We start from the raw sequence: 22,368 nt of genomic DNA on the forward strand, positions 1-22,368 counted from the left end.
AAACGAATATGGAGCCCTTGTATCCCATATGGTTGAAGTTGGCAGCCGCCTCCTCAAGGTACTCTGAAGGTAAACTGCGACGCTTCTACAGATGCGGGAGGGCAAAGACGTGGCGTGGGTGTGGTTATCAAAACATCGGATGGCATTCCTTGTATCAATTTGTATCCTCTCTTGTTACAACACGTTGTTATAACGCATCGTGCGATGGCTACAGAGGCCATGTGCACCATGTGGGGCCTGTTGTGCCACATGACCTCTGTAATACCGCACGATGCATACAACACCATGCTGTAACAGGAGAGGATAACGATTCCTCCTAGTATGGCTATTTTCATATTTAAGCATCTTTGATGATGTCACAATGGGAGAAATGTTTGCTATTCAATATGGTGTGCTTGAAGGAATTGCCTTGGTAGTGGATGCTTTCATCATCGAATCGGACAGCTTGGAGGCCATCTCTTTCCTTATCGACCCTTCCAGAATAGCTCCTTCATCGTTTTAACCTATGGTGGGTGACATAAAATATCTGTTTTCTTATCTCCCATCTTATAACTTTGTTTTCATGCCTGGAGAAGTTAACGTTGTTGCTGACTCTCTAGCCTGGAAGGCTCTCTCTATGCAATGTAAGACAGTTTGGCCAAATTCTACTCTCTAATTGCGAAAAAATGATTATTCTCCGATCAAGTATTCAACACTTGCATCTGAATAAAATCTCTTTTACCAAAAAAAATAAAAAGTTGCCGCATCACATTCCATGGGACCAAAATTGACTGCCGTTGTACTAAACCATCCATTTTGCTACACTTTTTGATATTCTTTATTCACATTAAATACTTACCAACACATTAAAGGTATTGCCGTAAAAGGGAGCCATTCCACCTTTTTAATGCTTAATGTGAGTATTTTGGGTATTATTCGGTTGTTCTGAGAAGTAGTGATGAACTGTTGTTTCTTTTTTTTTTTTTCAAAGAGATGATTGAAATGTTTTGTTTTTTTTTTTTTTGGGAGTGCGAAATTCACAATGGGGCCAGCAGGGAGGCCAATGGGTCACACTTATGATGTAGGAGGGTCGAACATGCAACCAATCCTATACTTAGGCGAGACTCAATTAGTTAGCAGTCGACCATTGAGCTACACCGATTTTAATTACAATAACGGAAAAGGTAAAGATCTTAAGAGTATTTTACACAAAAGGAGTGTCAGAATGATGCCTCTATACGTGTATTTAGAACTTGACACATTAGTTTAATTGCCTTTTGTGTTTTTCCCAAGAGTTGTTTTAACATTAAAGTATATAAGGGTATTCAAAAATAATCTGAAAATGGTATATCATTATTTAAAAAGTATCGTTGTTAAATATATTTTTCAAATAAACATACGAAATGATACTATACAAGCAAAAAAATAAAAACAAATAAGATTACAAATTATTTGACAATTTAGAGGATATCATTGTCAATAAGAAAATCCATTTACATAATGATGTTGACTTAGTATTTACCTCCATGTTATAAATTTAACGAGCAAACAAGTGTGCAATGTTAGAGTGCACATTTCAACGCGCATCATTGAGATGTGTGGGGTATACATTGACATTTTCTCTTATAGAATTCATATCGTCTCTTGTTATAGCACGGTGTTGTAACGCATTGTGCGGAGTTACACAGGTCATGTGGCATAATGGGCCCCACATGATGCACATGGCCTATGCAGCTGCCGCACGATGCGTTACAACACCGTGTTGTACCAGGAGAGGACAAAAATTCCTCTCTCATATTCTAACTCATGTGGGCCATGTCGATGATACCATTATCTACCATGTGTGACTTTCTCTCATATTCTAACTCCTGTGGGCCATGTCGATGATACCATTATCTACACTGTGTGACAGGCAGATTCCTCTCTTTTTGTTTCATATTGGCATCTGACATGCATGGCAATGCGAAAATGGAGTGATGAGTGTATTTCGGACAGTACATAAAATGTCTGAGTAGACCAATGAACCCCTGCTCTTTCTGGGTTTCCATCAATTCTTAAAGTGGTAGGAGAGTAATTTTGGAGGAAACGAGGTTCAAAACCAAAGCTTCAGTGTCGCTCATCATAGTGCTGTCTGAGAACGACCCAATGGCATCTTCTCCTTTGGCGTTTCTTGCTTTGAGTAACGCTTCAAACTCTTTCCTTGCTTTGAGTAACGCTTCAAACTTTAAGTTTAGCTCTTCCAAGTAGCAGAAGCGAACAATAGAGATGGCGATTCATAAACCAAAGCAGGGATTTCTGATATTACTTTCAGCTTTGCTCTTTGTTTGCAACCTACCTGCATGGATGATTCACGCGCAGGTCTCGATCCCTGCCAAGTTTGATGGGTTCGTGTACAAGAACAGCCTAACTCATGCGGACACGATAATGATCGAAACGTTCTTCGACCCTGTCTGCCCAGATAGTAGGGACGCTTGGCCTCCGCTGAAACGGGTTCTCGATTACTATGGCACTCGAATTTCACATATCGTTCACCCCTTCGCGTTACCGTGAGTGTCTCCCTTGAATGTCTTATTTCTCTGTTCTTAAGAGAGAAATTGAATAGTTTTTGTTTTATCTTCTCATTTCAGTAGCTGATATGATCTTAATTGCTTCACGGGATTTCGTATTTCTTTACAAAAAGACAGAATACTGGTTGTGTTTCATTATTATTTCAAATTTGGAATGCCTATTGACAATAATTTCGTATCTTTTTCACCTTCTTGATTTGTGCAACTAGAAGATGAAATCAACTCTGAAGTTTGTTAATTTGAATACACCTTTGGATTTTATTGCGTCTAGTGAAATTGAATTGAGAATCCCTCCTCCCACCAAAAAGAAAAAAAAAAGGGAAAAAAAAGAATAGATTCTTGTATAATTATTCCAACATTTGGTTCTGGTTCATTCCCTTCATAGTAGTGGAAATATAAATATTTCTTCTGTCAGATTCACGTCTTCCTTTGCTTTCTTTTGTTCTCTTTTTCCTGTGTTGTCTTTGGATTTTCCTCTTTATGTGAATAATTGTTCAAATCTTATCTGCTGAGGAGAAAAATGTTGTTTTGTGATTCCTCTTTCTCCTCGATTTGTGAATTGTAAACAACTAAAAAAAAAAGAAAGAGTTGATGAATAGTGGAGTACTATTAATTGACTAACTCTTTAGTTTTATTGGACAGTGGTTCTAAACTAAATTATCCATTCTTCCATTGAGGGTTTTTTTTTGGGTGGGGGGTGGGGGTTGGGAGTTGTTTTCAACTTTCCCCTCTTCTCGGAGACCAGGGTTAAGATGGGGTTTGAGAGAGAGAGAGAGAGAGAGAGAGAGTTAATGTATGCACATAATTTTCTTATATAGAGTGACTGCTAATTAAGGTATTGTTGTTGTGCACCCATGGGATTCCATGTGATGTCAATTCAATTCCTGGAGAGGTGGCAATTGAATTTGATTTGCTCCTATTATTTTGGCAAGCGCTCTCTTAGTTGATCAAGAATAGCAAGGAATACCATTCTCAGACAACCCAGAGTTCTATTATAAACTACCTGACCTTCACTTGAGGCCATCTTTACTTTCTGCTTGTCCATTTGTATGGTAACTTAAGGGTAGCTATAGTCTCTGCATTCTTCAGCTGGAAACCATGGGATTATAGGGTATGCTGATTGTTTATTGAATATTATACTGTTGGCCCAATGTCTCCATAATCTGTTCACGCAGCCCAAACTGCAGAACCCATAAGAAGATGAATAAAAAAATTTATCAGTTGGAAGCTTGCCAAAAGAAATCAACAACCAGTTCAATAGGTGAAGATAAGTGGGAATAATTGGGTGGATAACTTGAGAATCGCTGGATTGAAACAGCTGGAATCAGTCACAGCCGTGAAGGAATCCAACCTCCAAAGGAAGGAGGAATTTCTCTTGCCAGTGTTACATGTATTTGAAGATAGATGATCCAAACCCCCATATCATTTTTTTTCCATTGACAAGGTCTGCTTGCCTGCTTTAAAACTTGGGTGTTTCTCCAGCTGTCTTTTGTTATTTCCTCAAACTGGGTTTAATAAAATTCTGTTATCTTTATCTATGTCAGAATATGTTGTTATTTCAGATATTCTACAGTATAGTAATTTGGTATCCAAATCCCTGATAGATTTCTTTTATGGAAAATGCAGTTACCATGATAATGCTTTTGTTACTAGCCGTGCTCTTCACATTGTAAATAAGCTGAATGCCTCTGCCACATACGACTTGTTGGAGGAGTTCTTCAAGGATCAGGTTTGGCGCTTTACGAGTTTGAAATTAGCTTCTTTTTTTTTTGGGGGGGGGGGGGGAGGTGGGGTTAGTATTTTGGTCTCAACCATTACAGTGCCTTAATTGAAGAGCAAGATGTGGCAAAAAAACTGCTTATTGTATAGATGTGATTATGTGAAGAAAGCAGGCCTAACAGAATAAAAATAATGGGTTGGGGAGGGGAACATACCCTGTAACCAGGGATTTTGGCTAGGAGGGGGAGGGGTTTGCATTTACTGTACCCATTTGTTCAATTTATTTATGTAAAGCATATTTTTTTTCACCAGCTTCTTCTGTGACTATGTAATTAATTTTCCCTTTCTGTCTGTGCTTATATTTGTTTTGCATAGGCTGGTTAATTTTCCACTCCTAACCGGGGATTTTGGCTAGGAGGGGGAGGGGGTTTGCATTTATTGTACCCATTTGTTCAATTTACTTATGTAAAGCATTTTTTTTTTCACCAGCTTCTTCTATGATTATGTAATTAATTTTCTCTTTCTGTCTGTGCTAGTATGTGTTTTGCATAGGCTGGTTATGCTCTATGTTGACTCTGTTTTTTGATCAATTATTTTGCTTTTCTCCAAGTGAGATAAACTAGTGTCGATTATGAAGCGGTCTTGAATTAGGATTATGCTCTGATGACTGTGATGTAGATCAATCAGGTGTTTCTAAATTTCTTACTGAATAAAACAAAACAAATCAAAGGCCAAAGGAGACCTTGAAAATTTTCTTTTTTGAAGAAACAGCCAAGTCTAAGGCTAAATTTATTGATCATTGTCCTACTCTTTTTTAATGGTAATGAAATGGGAAAATAACTAATTAGACCTTATAACCCATTGGCAATTTGATGCTTCTATGCTGCTACAAGCCTACAAGTGTTACTTTTGACCTATGAATTTGATTGGCAATCATGTTTCTTTATTTTCTTGAGAGTTAACACTTAACATGTGTATTTCTTAATTATCGGAAGGAAATTCAAAATGTTAATGTCATTTTGCCTAAACAAAATAAGGTAAAAGTTCTCCTGAACAGCACATCCACCATGGAATCTATGGAGGGTCCACCTAGTTGTGTCATGATATGGTGATTCCAACTGTTTGGTATCTAGGGAATGGTCTGAATTTGCCACTTGTCAAATTTCAGACTCAAATTCAATCATATTGTCTTCCCATGTATTGACATTTCTCGCGTATTTTAGCCATTCATTAGACCTAAAGCCTTAATGAAGTAATCAAGATGGCATTTTAATGGATTGTCCATTAAAATTTGTAGATTCTTATATAGGAGTGGTTTTCCTGGATGTCAATGGCACAAATATCTGCCATGTGTGACAGGTCAGATCATTTTCCAGTTGATCATTTAATGGCACAGAAAAAAAGAGCATTCCAGTGCTCGAGGCTCCCGCTAGTGCAGGGTCTGGGAGGATCATTTAACAGCACAGATTCCTTGTAATTTCATCTGTCCATTAAAATCTTAATCTAATATAACACGAGCACAGACCACTTGATTTCTGATTGGGAGCCTGATAACTAAGCTATTGATGTTCGGTTGAGGTCAGGGTAAGTTAGTTAAGCATTTTTGCGGAACATGGCTGAAGAAACATATATATGTAGTTGTATATATATATATATATATATATATATCTCAGAGACCAGCGATTTATAGATTTTGAAGACTCTCTCTTAGGGATGATAGAAACAAGCCTTTGTAAATGACCAGTCTACTTCAACTGTTACCCTGATATCAACCTCCCTCTTAATGATGCCAATCTACTGGATGCTCTGAAAGTTAACATCAACACAAGTGGTTACAAAATGAACAGGGGATCTATTCCCATTGTAATAGTTCACCGAATCCAGTACAAAGCCATGAACACTGTACGATCCAGAGCCCTTAAAAGAACCATCAAAGGACAAACTACGTTTATAGAAACCGACTTTGTCCATTCTCGAATTGTTCCACCAAAAACCATAAGTTGGAAAGATGTCAAGTTTCCAACCAATTGGTGTCTTCAATGTCCATCTCTAGAACCACCTATTGAACCAAATACTGAAATTGAGTCTATAAATCAAAGCCATGATGGAACTGTCACAATCACGTTCCATAGAAAAAACGAAAAAGCAAAAACAAGTCTGGAGGATTTTGAAAACCTCAGCCAAGTACCCAACCGAGCTTCAACCTCCAATGCCTCTGCTTCTACCATAACAAGTCTACATATATATCTTCCTTTGTGGCTTTTTGACATCTTATCATCTAAAAAATTGGTAGAGGGTTCTTCATGGTGGTTACAATGGACAGATATGAGGTATAACATAGTCTTCATTATGGTTACTAGAACCATGTCTCTTTTTGAACCTGTACTTCTATCTTTTAAGAGCAAGTGTATGCAATTTATTAAAATTTACCATGTCACCTTGTTTGACTACCTTCCAAACATATTCTTAGGTATTTTTTTTTCACAAACTTGACCTGTTAAGGAAAAGGTCAAGAAACAATGAGATACATCACCCTATCATGGCTTGTTTAAAGGTTGGTTTTTGAGTATAAAGGAAAATAATTGAAACCAGAGTAAACACAGGAGTTCACATTTGTGGGAGGGATGGGGGGAAGGAATCTTTTTGAATCCAGCAAAAAAAAAGTAAGAGTGGTAATACTGTAAGAGACGGGTTTTGCTTAAGAAGGATCATAGTTGTCAAGGCACCAAGGCGACCCAAGGTGGTGGAGGGGCGGGCGCCTTCTAGTGTTTTTCCCCCTATCCCATATATCTAGTATAGAGACATCATAAATATCATAAGTAAATTAACAGCCAATTAAAGAAATCAACAGTAACATATAAAATAACATCCATTGTAAAACTGACCTATTGTTCATAACAAACTATAAGAAAAAAACCAGTAGTTAAATATAAATTGAACAAAGAATAATTTCAGTAATTCAGTTCAATGATATTTGATATGTCACATAGAATCAAAATTGATGCTAGCAGAAAATTAGCAACAAACTATAACTGCATAACCAGAAACAGCAGTATAGCAAAATTTAAGATTCAATGATTCCCTGTATTGCAAGCATTATAATCCTGTACACTGCTACATAAAAAGGTTAAGAAAAGAATCTATGTTGTATAATCAAAAAGAAAAAAAAAACCACAAAACAGCATAAGGCACCTGTCCAGCCACTTAGGTGTACCAAGGTGTCCAAGGTGTTGCTCAAGTGGCCAAGGCGGTTGCCTTAACTACATCCAGTAAGGTGAGGCAAGGTGATGCCCAAGTGGTGAAGTCAGTCACCTTACCTCTATCCTGTAAGGCGAGGCATCGCCTTGACACCCTGAAGGCGCCTGGGATGCCTTGATAACTATGAGAAGGATGGTGTTGCTGATGCAGATCAAAGGTACCTTAAGAAGCACCAAAGGAGGAAGAAGAACCAGGAGCCAACTCAGTAACTCAAGCCTATAGTTCTGAGTTAACTCAGCCTTGTGTTTCTGGTTCAGAATTGAACTAAGATTGGTCCTCCCATCATGGGATATTCTCGTAGGACTTTTATTGCTAAAGAGGTTCTAGGGGAATCGAAAGGTATATGTCATGCCCCTAGGGAGACATGGTGGTGGGATGAGGTCCAAACAGCCATTAAGGCTAAGAAAGGTATAAATTTGCTAGAAACGAAGCTAAGAAGATTGTGGGGAAAGCAAGGGCGAAGAAACATGAAGATCTTTATAGTAATCTGAACAAAAAGAAAGGAGAAAAAGCAACCTGTTAGATAGCTAAAACGATAGAAAGGAAGAGTAGGGATTTCGACCACGTTAGATGTATTAAAAGTGATGACGGTAGAGTACTAATAAAGGATGATGACATTAAGGAGAGATGGAAGGCGTATTTCTACAGCCTACTTAATGAAGACTTTTCGGGTGATAAGGCTCCGGAATGCTGCGTTACACATCTTGACACCACATGACGTAGATATATACACAAAATTAGGGTGTCTAAGTTAAAAGAAGCTTTAAGAAAGATGAAAGTAGGTACAACTCCAGGCCCAGATGGGGTCCCTATAGAGGTGTGGAAGAGCTTAGGAATCTGTGGTTTATCTTGGCTAACCAAGCTGTTTAACAAGATTATGAGCACAAGAAAATACCGGATGAATGGAGGAGAAGCATTGTGGCCCCACAAAATTAAAGAATCATACGATGAAGTTATGGGGGGGGGTATTGAAACCCATGAGAAAGGAGACTACTATTTTGGAGAACTAATTTGGTTTTATGCCAGAAAGATCCATGATGAAAGCTATTTTCTTACTTAGGAGTGATGCAAGTTCATCATAGATATTGGCTTATTTCTTTAGAAATAGGCCTAGGGCTGGGTTATATACATGTTGGGCTTTTGTTCCTAAGGGTTTTCTATGTATTAGGCCATTTTAATGAGCCTAAACTAGGGGTACATAGGTTGCATACGGGATTAGCCCAATACTTATTTTATTTTTATGTTTTCTAATTGAACCGGTTCAAATTGGTTGCATCCAATTGGTTCAATTTAAGTGATCATGTGACTTGGTTAAGTGGTCATGTGACAACTTAAGTGATCATGTGATGTAAGTTGGGCTGGATTAGGACTCTATAAGTCCAGTCATGTTTTGAGTCTATTTCCTTTAGTGTTTTAGTTTCCTAGTCAATTTAAATTACCTAATAGGTTAGGGATAGGATTAGGCCATTCATTTTTAGTGTCTAAGTCTATTTTTGAGTCTTCTATATAAGTTTGTAAGGGAAGCCAGCATTGTACACGAATTTGATTAATGAAAAAAGCTTGTGCTTGTTGGCTGCCATTGTTGCTGCTCCTGTGCTCCTTGTGAGTGTGCATCCTTGTGGTTCTATCAAGGTGGAAAGGGACTGGTGGAATCCGGTTAACTCCTTACGCCGTGACGGCTGGGAGGATCTTCTTCAAATTCGAAGGTGGCTTTATCCTTCACAACTATTGAAGCTTGCTGCCAGTGGAATCTTCTGTAAGTTTGATGCCAAAATTCTTCTTCTAATCCTCTAATCCTTTGCCCCAATTGATCCCCTTTATTTTTTGTTTGAATCTCATAAACCCTAACTCCATTAAAGCCCAAAACCTACAACTTAATTCTGTCCAGAATTGCAGAATTTCAAAACTCATCCAAACCCTAATTTTTTTATACCATAATAGCCCTCTAGACCTGCCCATTAATACCCTATAAACCCCTTTCCCAATATCCAACCCTAACCCTAGGAATTGACCTAAATCCTAGTGATGTCCATTCGAACCAGCAGCCCCTTTTGTTATTTGATCCTGTTGTTTGGCTCCTAGTAGGTCTCCTACCTATCTAGGACTACATTAATTGGTATCAGAGCTATGGCGAAGGGAAGCTCCAACCAAGCCTCGAAAGACCCACCTCCATTCGTTTTTAAGACCCGAGTTCGTCTACCCAATGGGAGCACAACCATATTAATTGTTGATGAGAGGCGATGTAACAACATTATTTCACAATCCGTGGTGGATATGTTGTCCCAATCAGGAGAGATTTGCATCATGCCTACAGGTAAAGTCTATGTTGAATTTGGGTGTTCTTCATACCATGATGGTGCTTGGTGTCAGCCGGTACCACATTCAAAGAGTTTTATTGCAGTAGGTGGTGATTGGTTGGACGAGCGACAAGGTTGGATTGAACCTGAAAACAACTTGTGTGTCCTACCTGATCGACACCGTCTATACCATTTATTTACTCTAAAAGGGTTACAACCAAAGGTGACCACATCGACTGTACAACCACGGGGACTGTCGAACATGTCAACTCAAACGCAAGTGGCATCGACTGTGTTTGAAGTTTCACCAATGGCAGATGAACCAACAGAAGATCCTACTGAAGTGATCTATGTTGAAGAAACCAATATAGATAAGGCTGAACCAGTAGAAGATGAAAAGCTGATTGAGAGCATTCCAAAGGAAAACAATGACCTTCAAGATGCTGCTCTTGAAGAGGTGGAGCTTGTGTCTCATGGATTAGATGAGAAGGTTGCTAACACTGAAGGCTTTATGGACGAGACATTGACAGTTGCTGCTGATTCACCGGCAGAACACATAGAGTTTGTTATGCCACCATGGTTCTTCGAAGAGAAAGCTCCACGCATTGAAGACTTTATCCCCAATGTTCCTGCCTCATCGAAATTTTGTTTGGAGATGGTCAAAGCTGCTGATCACATGTTGATTCCCCCTCATCATTGCAAAATTCGAGGACGAATTTTTTCAAGTTGGGGAGAGTTGATGCAAGTTCATCATAGATATTGGCTTATTTCTTTAGAAATAGGCCTAGGGCTGGGTTATATACATGTTGGGCCTTTGTTCCCAAGGGTTTTCTATGTATTAGGCCATTTTAATGAGCCTAAACTAGGGGTACATAGGTTGCATACGGGATTAGCCCAATACTTATTTTATTTTTATGTTTTCTAATTGAACCGGTTCAAATTGGTTGCATCCAATTGGTTCAATTTAAGTGATCATGTGACTTGGTTAAGTGATCATGTGACAACTTAAGTGGTCATGTGATGTAAGTTGGGCTGGATTAGGACTCTATAAGTCCAGTCATGTTTTGAGTCTATTTCCTTTAGTGTTTTAGTTTCCTAGTCAATTTAAATTACCTAATAGGTTAGGGATAGGATTAGGCCATTCATTTTTAGTGTCTAAGTCTATTTTTGAGTCTTCTAAATAAGTTTGTAAGGGAAGCCAACATTGTACACGAATTTGATTAATGAAAAAAGCTTTTGCTTGTTGGCTGCCATTGTTGCTGCTCCTGTGCTCCTTGTGAGTGTGCATCCTTGTGGTTCTATCAAGGTGGAAAGGGACTGGTGGAATCCGGTTGACTCCTTACGCTGTGACGGCTTGGAGGATCTTCTTCAAATTCGAAGGTGGCTTTATCCTTCACAACTATTGAAGCTTGCTGCCAGTGGAATCTTCAGTAAGTTTGACGCCAAAATTCTTCTTCTAATCCCCTAATCCTTTTCCCCAATTGATCCCCTTTATTTTTTGTTTGAATCCCATAAACCCTAACTCCATTAAAGCCCAAAACCTACAACTTAATTCTGTCCAGAATTGCAGAATTTCAAAACTCATCCAAACCCTAACTTTTTTATACCATAATAGCCCTCTAGACCTGCCCATTAATACCCTATAAACCCCTTTCCCAATATCCAACCCTAACCCTAGGAATTGACCTAAATCCTAGTGATGTCCATTCGAACCAGCAGCCCCTTTTGTTATTTGATCCTGTTGTTTGGCTCCTAGTAGGTCTCCTACCTATCTAGGACTACATTAAGGAGACTCATGGAAAGATATAGAGAGGGCAAGAGGGATCTCCATATGGTCTTTATTGACCTAGAAAAGCCTATGACAAAGTCCCTAGAGAGTTAATCTGGAATATACTAGAGAAGAGAAGGGTGTCATATAAATATGTGGACATAATTAAAGATATGTATGATGGTGTGGTGGGGGGGGTGTCAAGGTAGTGAATTCTCAATTGCAATTGGGTTACATCAAGGATCAACCTTAACTTATTTGTTTGCACTTATCATGGATGACTTAACTGGAGGCATACAAGATGAGGTTCTTTGGTGTAAAGTTTTTGCGGATGATATTGTTTTGGTGGATGAGACAAAAACAAGGATTAACACCAAGTTGGGAGCTATGGAGATCAACCTTGGAATCAAAATGTCTTAAGATAAGTAGAACTAAAATGGAATATACGGTGTGTAACTTTAGCTGCACTAGGATGGATGATGAGGTGGTGAATATTGATGAGAGGGAGATTCCATAAAGTGATTATTTTAGATATCTGGGCTCAATCGTAAACAAAGAAGGTGACATAGATGATGATGTTGACCAGAGGATTAAAATAGGATGGATGAAGTGGAGAGATGTGTCCATAGTGCTGTGTAATTGGTGTATTCTTTTAAAACTTAAGGGAAAATTTTATAGGACTGTCATACGACCGACTATGATGTATGGTATGGAATGTTGGCAGTTAAGAAGAGTCACAGATAAAATAAATGTAGCAGAGATGAGGATGTTGAGATGGAAGTGTGGCAAAACTAGGAAGGATAGAATAAGGAATGACCATATTAGAGCTGAGTTGGTTGTAGCCCCAATTCATGATAAGCTACGAGAGAGTCGTTTGGGGTGGCATAGCCATGGCCAACGGAGGCCTTAGGATTCTCCAGTACGGAAGAGTGATTTGATTTAGATTGAAAGGACCAAAAGAGCCAGGGGCAGGCCTAGATTAACCATAGGAGAAATGGTGAGGAAAGACATGCATAGCTTAGGTCTTGTATCATGTATGACGTCGAATAGAGTTGATTGGAGAGCAAGGATCCATCTGGCCGACTCCATTTAGTTGAGATAAGTCTATGTTGTTGTTGTTGTTGTTGTAGTTGTACTTGTAATAGTTGGATAGGGTTTATGAAATCCAGGTTAGTGGGAGTCTATCTTATCTTTATTTTTGTTATAGTTTTAGTACAAATAGAAATTCTCCTCTTACCCATGGTTTAGGAGTTCTATTACTAGTTTTTTGTTATTATTTTACTACAATATCTGTAAGGTTGCTCATTGGCTATACCCTATCCTATGACTAATCTGAAACAACTTATACACACTATTCTATAAATAAAGAGTAGGTGAAATCGCCCCCACGGTTTTTGCAAAATACAAGCTTTTGTTTTCTCTAATTCTGTGATGATTCAGAATATGCTTGTTGTGGTGATTCAACAGGTGGGTTGGTGGTGATTCCTGCCTAGGCCTTGGGTGGTGATTCCCAGGTCATATCCTCTTTTCTTTCTATCTTCTTCTTCCTTCCCTAGTTGCTGAAACTCAGTTCAGTACAGTATTTTAATTCCTAAGTATACCAGGGTTTTTTTTCATCTTTTCTTTTCTAATTTGGAAACCCAGTTCATGATTCTGATCCTCTCTTATTGTTGAGTTCCTGCTATTGTTTATCTTCTGATCTGAGTACTAACTGGTTTCTGATCTGATGTTTTTGGTTCTGCCATCATTTATCAGTTATGGACCTATCCTATCACTACTAGGATTCTTCATTAACTGTTTATCTAACCATCAGATTGACTTGGCTTTTGATATATTATTCTCGTAAAATTTTCTAGGCCCTCGACCAGTCTTTTGTCTATTTCAGGTATTTGGTTGATAAGAAAACAAGATTCTCTAGTTCTGTTCTACAATCCTGTTATGAGATTCCTTGAGTGGGATTCTGTCAGATCTCAGAATCTGACCATCTGATCTTGCTGAGAATTTGGTACGTATTCTCCTATCTTAGAGCAATTTTTGACCAAAATATCAACTTCAACTGAGTCTTTGATTTTGTGTGATTGATTTCTTTCTTGAATCTGGTATATTTTCCTTGTCTGTGAATCTGGCTTATTGTTGGTTTCTGAAATCTAGTGCTTGGTGGATTTTTACCTCATTAGTTGCACACCTAGATGGAAGATTTTTTTTGTTGCTCTCTTTTCTTCTTCTTTTTCTTCCCCCTTTTTAGGGGTTCTTTTCAAAGCAATAAAGTGTACTTAGTGTTGTTTCTTAAGACCAAAATATTTTCTTGGATGAAAATGGACTTGATTTCACTTGAAATGCTGAACTCCTTCCTGCAGTCCCTTATTAGAGTTGGATTTGGCAAAGGTATCGGTGGTAGAACTAGTTTAGTTCGAGATTTTGGTGTCCTTTGTCTTTAATAATTGTCGAGCACAGCTAAATGAAAGTCTTGGAGCATCCTTTTAAGTGTGTAGCGAGTTGTGCTTTAAGGGTGTAACTTTCTTTCATGAAATAAAAATTTTGTTATTATCAATCAACCTATTATAGAAGTCTTATGCCAACTATTTGGGAACAACAATGCAAATCTAGTTGTACCATTCCAAATTACTTGGGGTCATTTTTTTGATGAAAACCCGAGAGGTTAAGCAAGCCAAGATCAAATCTGGAAGAGGGTTCTAATCTGAATCTAGGTATGATGGAGGTTGATTGAGGGTGGCTGCAAGGAATGGATGATGGAGATGATGAGGATGATGATAGTTGAAGATGAAGATATATAGGTGGCAGCCTGGAGTCCTACTAGTTGCCCAATCATCGGAGTCCTACCGAGATCACGATCAAAGGAGTCCCACCTTGATCCCACTTGAGTCTCACAAGCAAAAGTTCTCAAAGAGAGCAATTTGTTTTCAATTCATGGTTGCCTTTTGAGAGCAGCCAAGACTTGCAGTATGTAGAGATAGAAATCTTGAGTACAGTACAATAGCAATAAAGAGACTCTTAGAATTCCAAAACCCTTTTGGAATTCCCCAAACATGGATAACAAGTCCTAGATATGGAAAACTGCCCCCAAGACCTAAGAAGTTGTTCCCAAGACATAGGAACTACAAACAAGACTTTGAAAACTGATAATGGAAGGCACTTAATGCTGCCTTGGATCCAAAAAGTCAAGCACTAGGAACTAGGAAAACTGAAGAGATATTCTAGTGGCTTCCTAGTAAGGCCACTAGATGCACATCAGCAGAACTACAGGGGCTTGGAGTGGCCTGGCCAGCCTAGGCTGAGACCTATGGGCTGGGCCAGCAGTACGATAATGCCCTGCATCATTTTTCCAAGATTCTAGTTCTTTGATTTATTCAACTTACACCTGGACTCCTTTGTGTAGCTGTTGGTTTCTATTGCCCATGATCCAACCATAATGTGATATTCTTGCCCAGATTTAGATACAATATGGTCTCTGGTATGAAACAGGAAAACTATTCCTTGGTTCATGAACTTCCAGGACATGGATATGCATAATCTAATTCTCTGATACCTCAATAAGGTTTGAGTTTTCTGGTTTGATCACCATTTTCAGTATTCAGATCTTGCAAATTTAAATGGTACTTACTAATGTTTATGGAGTTCCTTATATTTAACTTATAATTTTACATTTAAGAAATTTCGTTATTAACCCATGAAGTAATATCCACAAGGTAGGAGACTAATAAATGGTACAATAGGAACACAATAAACTTTAATTTTAGAAGAAATACCGTTGTATACTATCTCTGTGTCAGTATCGGTATTGTAGAATGTCAATACAGGTAAGCTAAGAATATGGAAGTATTTGGGTATTATAGGTTTTTTAGGATCCAGATTTATCAGAAATCGCCAAAGTTATGAAAATCGAATCGGGGATCGAATTGGTCAGTGCCAATTCCAATCCGAATCGACTGATCCAATTCCGATTTTTTAAACATTGGAAATCGCTTGGAAACTTGCCCAAACATGAATCAGCTGTGACCGATCTAGCTGATTCTGCTTTTTGAAGCGTTGGAAATTGCTTAGAAAGCCTAAACTTGCCTAAAATATGAAAAGAACATTGAAAGTGCTCTGATACTGAACCTTGTGAAACCATGATTATGTGCCAAAAAAATTCATTTATTGGTTTTGATAACATTTCTGTAATTACATTCCAACTTTTGCCTGGTTGTTGCTTTCAATTCCATCCAGACTAAGTTTGGTGGATGTGGATGTTAAACAGGAGATGTTTTACAATCAGCAAACCAAACAAATGTCTAGAGCTTCTGTTGTGGATCAGATTGTAAGGTTCGTAACTAAAATTGTAGGGGACGACTCATTATCTGCAGTTGCATCTGGCTTCAATGACAGGAGTACTGATCTTGCAACTAGGGTTTCCTTCAAGGTGAGAGCTTTACTGTCACTTATCAATGGACACACCCCTTCTCTTTCATATCTTGGGCTTGTTTCTCTTTCATTGTCTTGTCCTTTATTCAAACTTTTCCATGTAGTATGGATGTTCGAGAGGGGTGGCAGGGACACCTTCGTTCTTTGTGAATGGATTTCTACTGCCCAATGCTGACTCAGCTCTGGACTATAATAAGTGGAGAAGCATCATTGATCCACTGATCAGTGCGCAGCGCCTGTCGAGGAATGAAACTCCACATTTCTTCTTATGAAGATGACCTTATGCATGCTAGGCATCTCTACTTGATTAGATTTTATCTACAATAAGATAACAGGAAAAGGCATTACATCTAAATCCACTTGGAATTGTGGGCCAGAAGCAAAGTTTGGTTTAATAAGACATAATACATTATAGATGGAAACATAAGCCTGTGAAAAACAAGAATTAAACTGATGGTGTATCCTGCGTACAAGGGTTGGGGGGGGGGTCTTATAATGACCTATACATAGATGTGTATAATGGTCAATTTGTATACTTGTTTCAAACGAAAGCTCGTAGCCAGACTGTTAAGAACTTTCCAGATGCTATAAGTGTCGAAAAAATAATTTGGCTTTTGAAGTATTATGCAGAAATGTAAGAATTGAAAGAACCAAGTTAAATTGGGTGCTGGTTTAGTTGTTCTGATCCTGTTCACCTTTATAAGAAGGGAGAGGGATTGACACGCAGGTAGGGTATATTGCCTTCTTATATGTCAAGCCAATGGAGGGGTTGGAAGAGAGTGCCTTTTGGTGGGTATCGGTTCATCGTAAAGGGGGGACTCACATGGTTATTGAAGGCAATGACTTTTGAAGGAATCCGTGAAAATTCTGCGGCTCAGCTTCACTCTAAGGGACCTACACCCTAAGGACATCCATAAAAAATTGGAGGGGATTCCAAGCATTCCATAGATTATTCATGTCTAAACAAAATCAATCTTGTATGCAGAGAAGTGACAAAGAAAATGAGAAAGGTATAGGTCCAACAAATATCATTAGGTGTTCATATGGTTCAGTTGATCTGTATTGGAGAGAATATTACATATTTTTGCTATAGCCACAAACTTCCACTTAAAAGGACGTGAGATTGGGAAACTCAGGGACTGCTTTCTTGTCCGTGGAGCTTGAAGAATGATCAGAGTAGGCAAAAGAAATAAAAGAGAAGGGAGACTGGATCGTGTTGCTAGCATTCGACATTGTAACAAAAACGTTAATTTCGCTAAACGCTGAGACCAATGAAGAGAGACGCTGTAGGAATGAGAGAGAGAGAGAGAGTTTTATGCATTGACCGAGAGTTGTCTCCATCCAAGGAGGAGGTGGTGGGGAGAAGTTCGGACTTCGGAGTTTTTTGATGTCGATATGAGATACCTCTGGCATAATTTCTTTAAACATTAAGTACCCCCATACATAATTTGGGAAAGAGATCGCTGCCTGGGCCTCTACAGCCTGTACGCACGCATTGCATTGGTCAATGGAAGTGCATGTGTGAGCATTGGCTTGGGTGGGATTTTTCGCCTTTTCATGGGGGTAAGCATTGGCCAGTGGAAGTGCATGTGTGAGCATTGGTTTGGGTGAGATTTTCGCCTTTTCATGGGGGTAATGCGGTATTTTCACGAGTTTCTGGGTCTAAGTGCAGGAGCCACGTGACTAGATAGCGTTATTTCCCCATATAATTTACCCAAAATTTATGGGAGAAATGTGCGGTGCGCTGCCCCTGCAACCAGACACAGGGGCATGTGAAATGACTGCACCCCCATGGAAAGGTGGAATTTATTGGGGGCACAATGGTCATTTTGCCTACCTTTCTATCTGGGCACAGGGGATTGCACACTCTCAATCCTAGGTAGTGTTCTCTTTACCAAATTTTATTTAGCTGCTAAGTGAAGTTCATTTGAACGAGAACAATTTTTTAACGCAGTTGATAGAAGTGTGGAGTGTAAAGATCCACCCTACCCCCTACCGGGAGGTCTTGGGTCCTAGTTCTCAACTTCCCTCCGTACCCATGATAGATTCCAAGTAAAAAAAAAAATTAGTTCATTTGGGTACAAGCAAAATGAATTATGATGTGGGACGAGGTCTTTATTGTTGGACAAGTGTGTGTCCATCAAACCCGGTTCAACCCGGTTCACCTTTGTATTGAACATTTGTACATTTTAGTTTAATATTGTCACATGCGATATAAACTTTTTGAGCATTATGTGTCCGTAAGTTATACTTAAAATGGTAGTCACGACTAGGGTTTGGGCTGGGCACCCTTATCATATGGTCGTCACATTGGGTATGCCTAGACATGTGATGTTAAGGTACGAATGCGAGTGCTCACATGTTTGATGTGTGCATTGGCGAAGAATCTACTTTGTCGATTCCCTCATGTATTATTGCCAGATGTAGGAAGGGATAGACATGTGTCACCGACACCCTGTACCTGAGGGAACCCTGTCACTGCAAAGTGTGATCGCATTCTTTGGTTCATCAATGACTGAGACTCAAGCGAGTCAAAGCCAGTGTTCTGGGAATGCGTGAACACTTTGTGAGTGAAGGAGTTATCCAACACGGTCACTACTGCCCGATTGGGGAACACCAAGATAGAGACTGTTTGTGCATGGTCGGATCAGAATTTGGATCCAGTACCGTTTTGGAAATGGTTTTGCAAAATTTATTTTACATAAAATGATACATTATTTATAGTTATTTCAAATAAAGTGTTTTATCGAGTTTTGCGGGACCCGTTCAGATGCACAGACGCTCTTATATGGACATGTACTATGGATTGGGGTTTGGCATGTACATATCGGCAGTACATATGTACATGCCCTAGATTCCATAATGATGGTGTTGATTAGTGGGGGGTTGTATATGATAAATTGTTATCATATAGGGAGTTATTTAGAATTTGCTAATTTAATTGGCTCTTTATTTAATTAATGGATTTGGTGCTAATTGTAATTATCCATTAATAATTAAATAAAGAATCTAATTAATACTTTCCCTATTATATTCTGCTTCTTCACCTGTGTAGCACTTTGAGTTTAAACAGAACTGCCAGACTGAGAGAGAGAGAGTCAGACTCTCACTAGGGCTCTATTAAATCTATCTAGGATTTAATTAAATCCTATTATTATAAATAGGGGACCAAAAAACGCAGAAGAGGAAGCTCTCTATGTTTTTGGAGCAGACACTCTCTCTCCTACATTTTTGGTTTCTCTCTCTCCCTCTTGTGATCTCTCTTCTTCTTCTTGCTTCTCTCACCTGTGTTTGAGAGTTGGGGTTTATGAAACCCTAGATATGTCTTGAGGAGTTTGAGGGCATCCGGGATTGGCATGTAGAACCTTGGTAGCACCATTGGAGGTTGGATCTATTTGCTTGGAGCGCTCATGGAGGAAGAACCACTGTCTATTGGAGGAGCAACACTTGAGGCTCACCAGGTTAGCAGTTCTTTATTAATTTCTTCTGTTCATTGGTTATTAATATTTATGGGATGCGAAAGAAACTCGAATCGATTAATTTTTGTTGCGCATTCGAGTATGGGATGGATCCCTCTTGCCATGTGATGGACTAGAGACGAATTTCTCCGTCCCTATTGTGATAATTAATTTTATGGAATGCAATAGGGAAGGAGAAACCCTAAAATTAAAATGGGGCACCCATGGGACACCATTGGCTAACCTAGGGCGTGCAAAACCCTAAAGATAAATATCTTGGTCTCCCTAGGGAACCATGGTTTGATCCCTGGACCGTTGTTTGACCAACAGAGTGGTATCAGAGCCACCTTTCCCACCCATGAATATTAGATAATTAATGGTTAATATGATTATCATGAGTGGGATGCAAGTTGGCACATGGGTGGTTAGGATATGGTTGTTGTAACAACCTTCCCATGTGCACATGGGTAGTTACAAGGTTGTTAGTGTAACAACCTACCCATGTGATGATGGATTTGGTTTGTTTTGTTTATTCCAATTATTGAAGCATATATCCAATTAGGTTGTGATTACTAATTTTTATTTTAAAATTTTTTAATCATGTTCTATATGTGGGGGGGGGGGGGGGGAGCGCACGCTGCCAAGCCTCTACGCACGCCCTTCCCCATGAACCTACCCTTGTGCGCATCCCCTTGTGGGTTGCTGCTTGCAGCGGCAAGCTTGCGGGGCGGGCCTGCAGCTGCTGTCCGTGGGCCCTGTGCTTATGGGGGTGCGGGAGTGCTGCACTGCGAAGTGGGCTGCATGCACCCCCCTTGTTTTCCCTCCAGTTTAACAAAAAAAAAAAAAAACAGATTTTTCAAAAAGAATTTTATTATTTTGTTTTGTTTTTGGAGGATGATGATGGGTGAAGAGATTCCCTCTTTACCCACTTGCAATTAAAATGCGATTTTAATTTTATGGGCTTGGATACATGATATCACATGCGATGTGGTGGTTCAATAATTGAAGGAATCCATGTTTAATTTTTGGTTCACTTGCTTTAATGCCCATGCATGAAATTATATTATGATGTGATTATGGGAATGGCATTCTAATAAATGGATGGATTGTTTATGTATGTGATACATGGGGTTATGGGTGGATGTGATGCTTCTCTCTCTTTCTCTCTCTCCCCCTTTCTTTTTTATACACAAATGTACTCCACCCCATGGGCAACCCAAATGGTAGGTTGGTTTCTCCATGCGGGGTTTCTTTATTATTATGGAAAGGAAAGTGTATAGAATTTTTCTAGGTTTACATTGTAATTTTAGAGGAGTTAGGACTCCCAAGGCATGTAGATGGTGATCCACATGTGGCGCTCAAAGCTTATGGAGATGCAAGTCACCTACTTTGAAGACGTGATCGGGCAGAGGAGATGATCGAGGCGTGGCATCCATGGCATGATAAATGCACCCAAAGTTATTAGTTTTATTTTTATTGGGAGGATTCTTTAATTGCTTCTAATAAAAATGCCGCCATCCCATAATCACTTTTAATTAATGTTGATTAAATATGTTGTTTAAATCTATCCATGTATGTGAGAGTTAATTAATCCCTCTTTATTCATAATACATGTATGATATGGACTAGTCTTAATCGGTAGACATGTCCATGGCCTCCTATTGAAGATAAATATAGAAAATGTGTGACATGACCCTGCATAAGCCGACAAGACATTGCCAGGACCTCTGTCACGCATTTATCTATATTTACCTCCATCTAGATACGTTAGGGTATGGATAGTGAGAGGGCACTGCGACAGTGGGCCATCTTTCATGATTCCATGATTTTAACTAATGCAATAGGTAAGTACATGACTTGGGTGTATGTCAGCCGACAGGATCTGGACATGACACCCAGGTGGCCGAAAATATTGGAAGCCCATGAGGCGGACAGCTTAGTCCACACTACCATGGTGTGTATAATGACTCCCGACAGGATAAGTTATGCATGCAAGGGTTGTAGGTATCCAATTCATCTTTTGGGTTATGAGGGAAACCCAAATCATGAAAGACCATTGATGTGTGTGTGCTCAATTTATTATTTTCAATGGTCATTAATTAGCATGTGGTTATTTACTTGTGCATGTGTAGATTAATATACGAAATGGCTGCCGTTAATTCCAACCTGTTAACACTCATTAGCGAATACAAACTTAATGGTACAAACTATGTCGATTGGTACCGGAGCATTAAGTTGCTCCTGATCTTGAAGGATCTGAACGATTCTAGATGAACAAGTTCCTCCTCAACCCGACCCGAACGATTTTGAGGCAAATGAAGAGATGCAAGGGTTCCTCATGAGGGATTCCAAGGCATCACTCTATATCCTAGGATCATTGAAAAAATCAGTTGTAGACTCAGTCAAGGATATACGTATTGTTGGGGGTAAAATGGATAAGCTTGCTGAATTGTTCAACAGGCAGTTGACACACGCACATTCTGATGCGGTGAGTCAAATCCATAACTCCAAGATGTCTCAGGGGACTCCAGTGATGGATCATGTAATGAAAATGATCAATCTGTTTGAAAAACTGAAATCCATGGGGACTGATTTCAGCCTGCGATATAAGACTGATGTGATCTTAGCGTCACTCACTTCTGCCTACACACCTTTTAGGATGTCCTACAAGATGTCCGAGAAGGAGATGGAGCTCACCGAGCTTGCTAATGCACTGGTAGAGGCTGAAGCGTCCTTGAAAAAGGACAAGGCTGAGGTCAATGCAACTGAGGCAAAGCCTTCTTCAAATGGGAAGAAGAAGAAAAAGGGAAGTAAGGGCAAGACCCTGAAAGCCAAGGGTGGGAAGTCTGACAATAAAGGCAAATGCAAGTGCTTCTATTGCAAGAAGGAGGGTCACTGGA

The 22,368-nt window shown here is 39.3% G+C and overlaps 1 protein-coding gene across 1 annotated transcript; it reads left to right on the plus strand.

Annotated features, from left to right (window-relative positions):
• Nucleotides 1–2,182: 2,182 nt before the first annotated feature.
• LOC122657970 lies at nucleotides 2,183–16,384 on the plus strand. Its single transcript, XM_043852790.1, has 4 exons — nucleotides 2,183–2,525; nucleotides 4,173–4,275; nucleotides 15,847–16,008; nucleotides 16,115–16,384. The coding sequence occupies exons 1-4, from the start codon at nucleotides 2,245–2,247 to the stop codon at nucleotides 16,280–16,282; spliced, it is 714 nt and encodes a 237-aa protein (XP_043708725.1). The 5' UTR covers nucleotides 2,183–2,244; the 3' UTR covers nucleotides 16,283–16,384.
• Nucleotides 16,385–22,368: the final 5,984 nt, after the last annotated feature.

This window comes from Telopea speciosissima, chromosome 4, assembly GCF_018873765.1.
Source record: "Telopea speciosissima isolate NSW1024214 ecotype Mountain lineage chromosome 4, Tspe_v1, whole genome shotgun sequence".
Classification (NCBI taxonomy): domain Eukaryota; kingdom Viridiplantae; phylum Streptophyta; class Magnoliopsida; order Proteales; family Proteaceae; genus Telopea; species Telopea speciosissima.

What these genes read in the sequence shown, in the direction of transcription:
- LOC122657970 (XM_043852790.1), top strand. Translation starts at nt 2,245, where the DNA reads ATGGCGATTCATAAACCAAAGCAGGGATTTCTGATATTACTTTCAGCT. An exon ending in GTTCACCCCTTCGCGTTACC is followed by an intron (nt 2,526 to 4,172) that starts GTGAGTGTCTCC and finishes TGGAAAATGCAG; the next exon opens with TTACCATGATAATGCTTTTG. An exon ending in CAACTAGGGTTTCCTTCAAG is followed by an intron (nt 16,009 to 16,114) that starts GTGAGAGCTTTA and finishes TTTTCCATGTAG; the next exon opens with TATGGATGTTCGAGAGGGGT.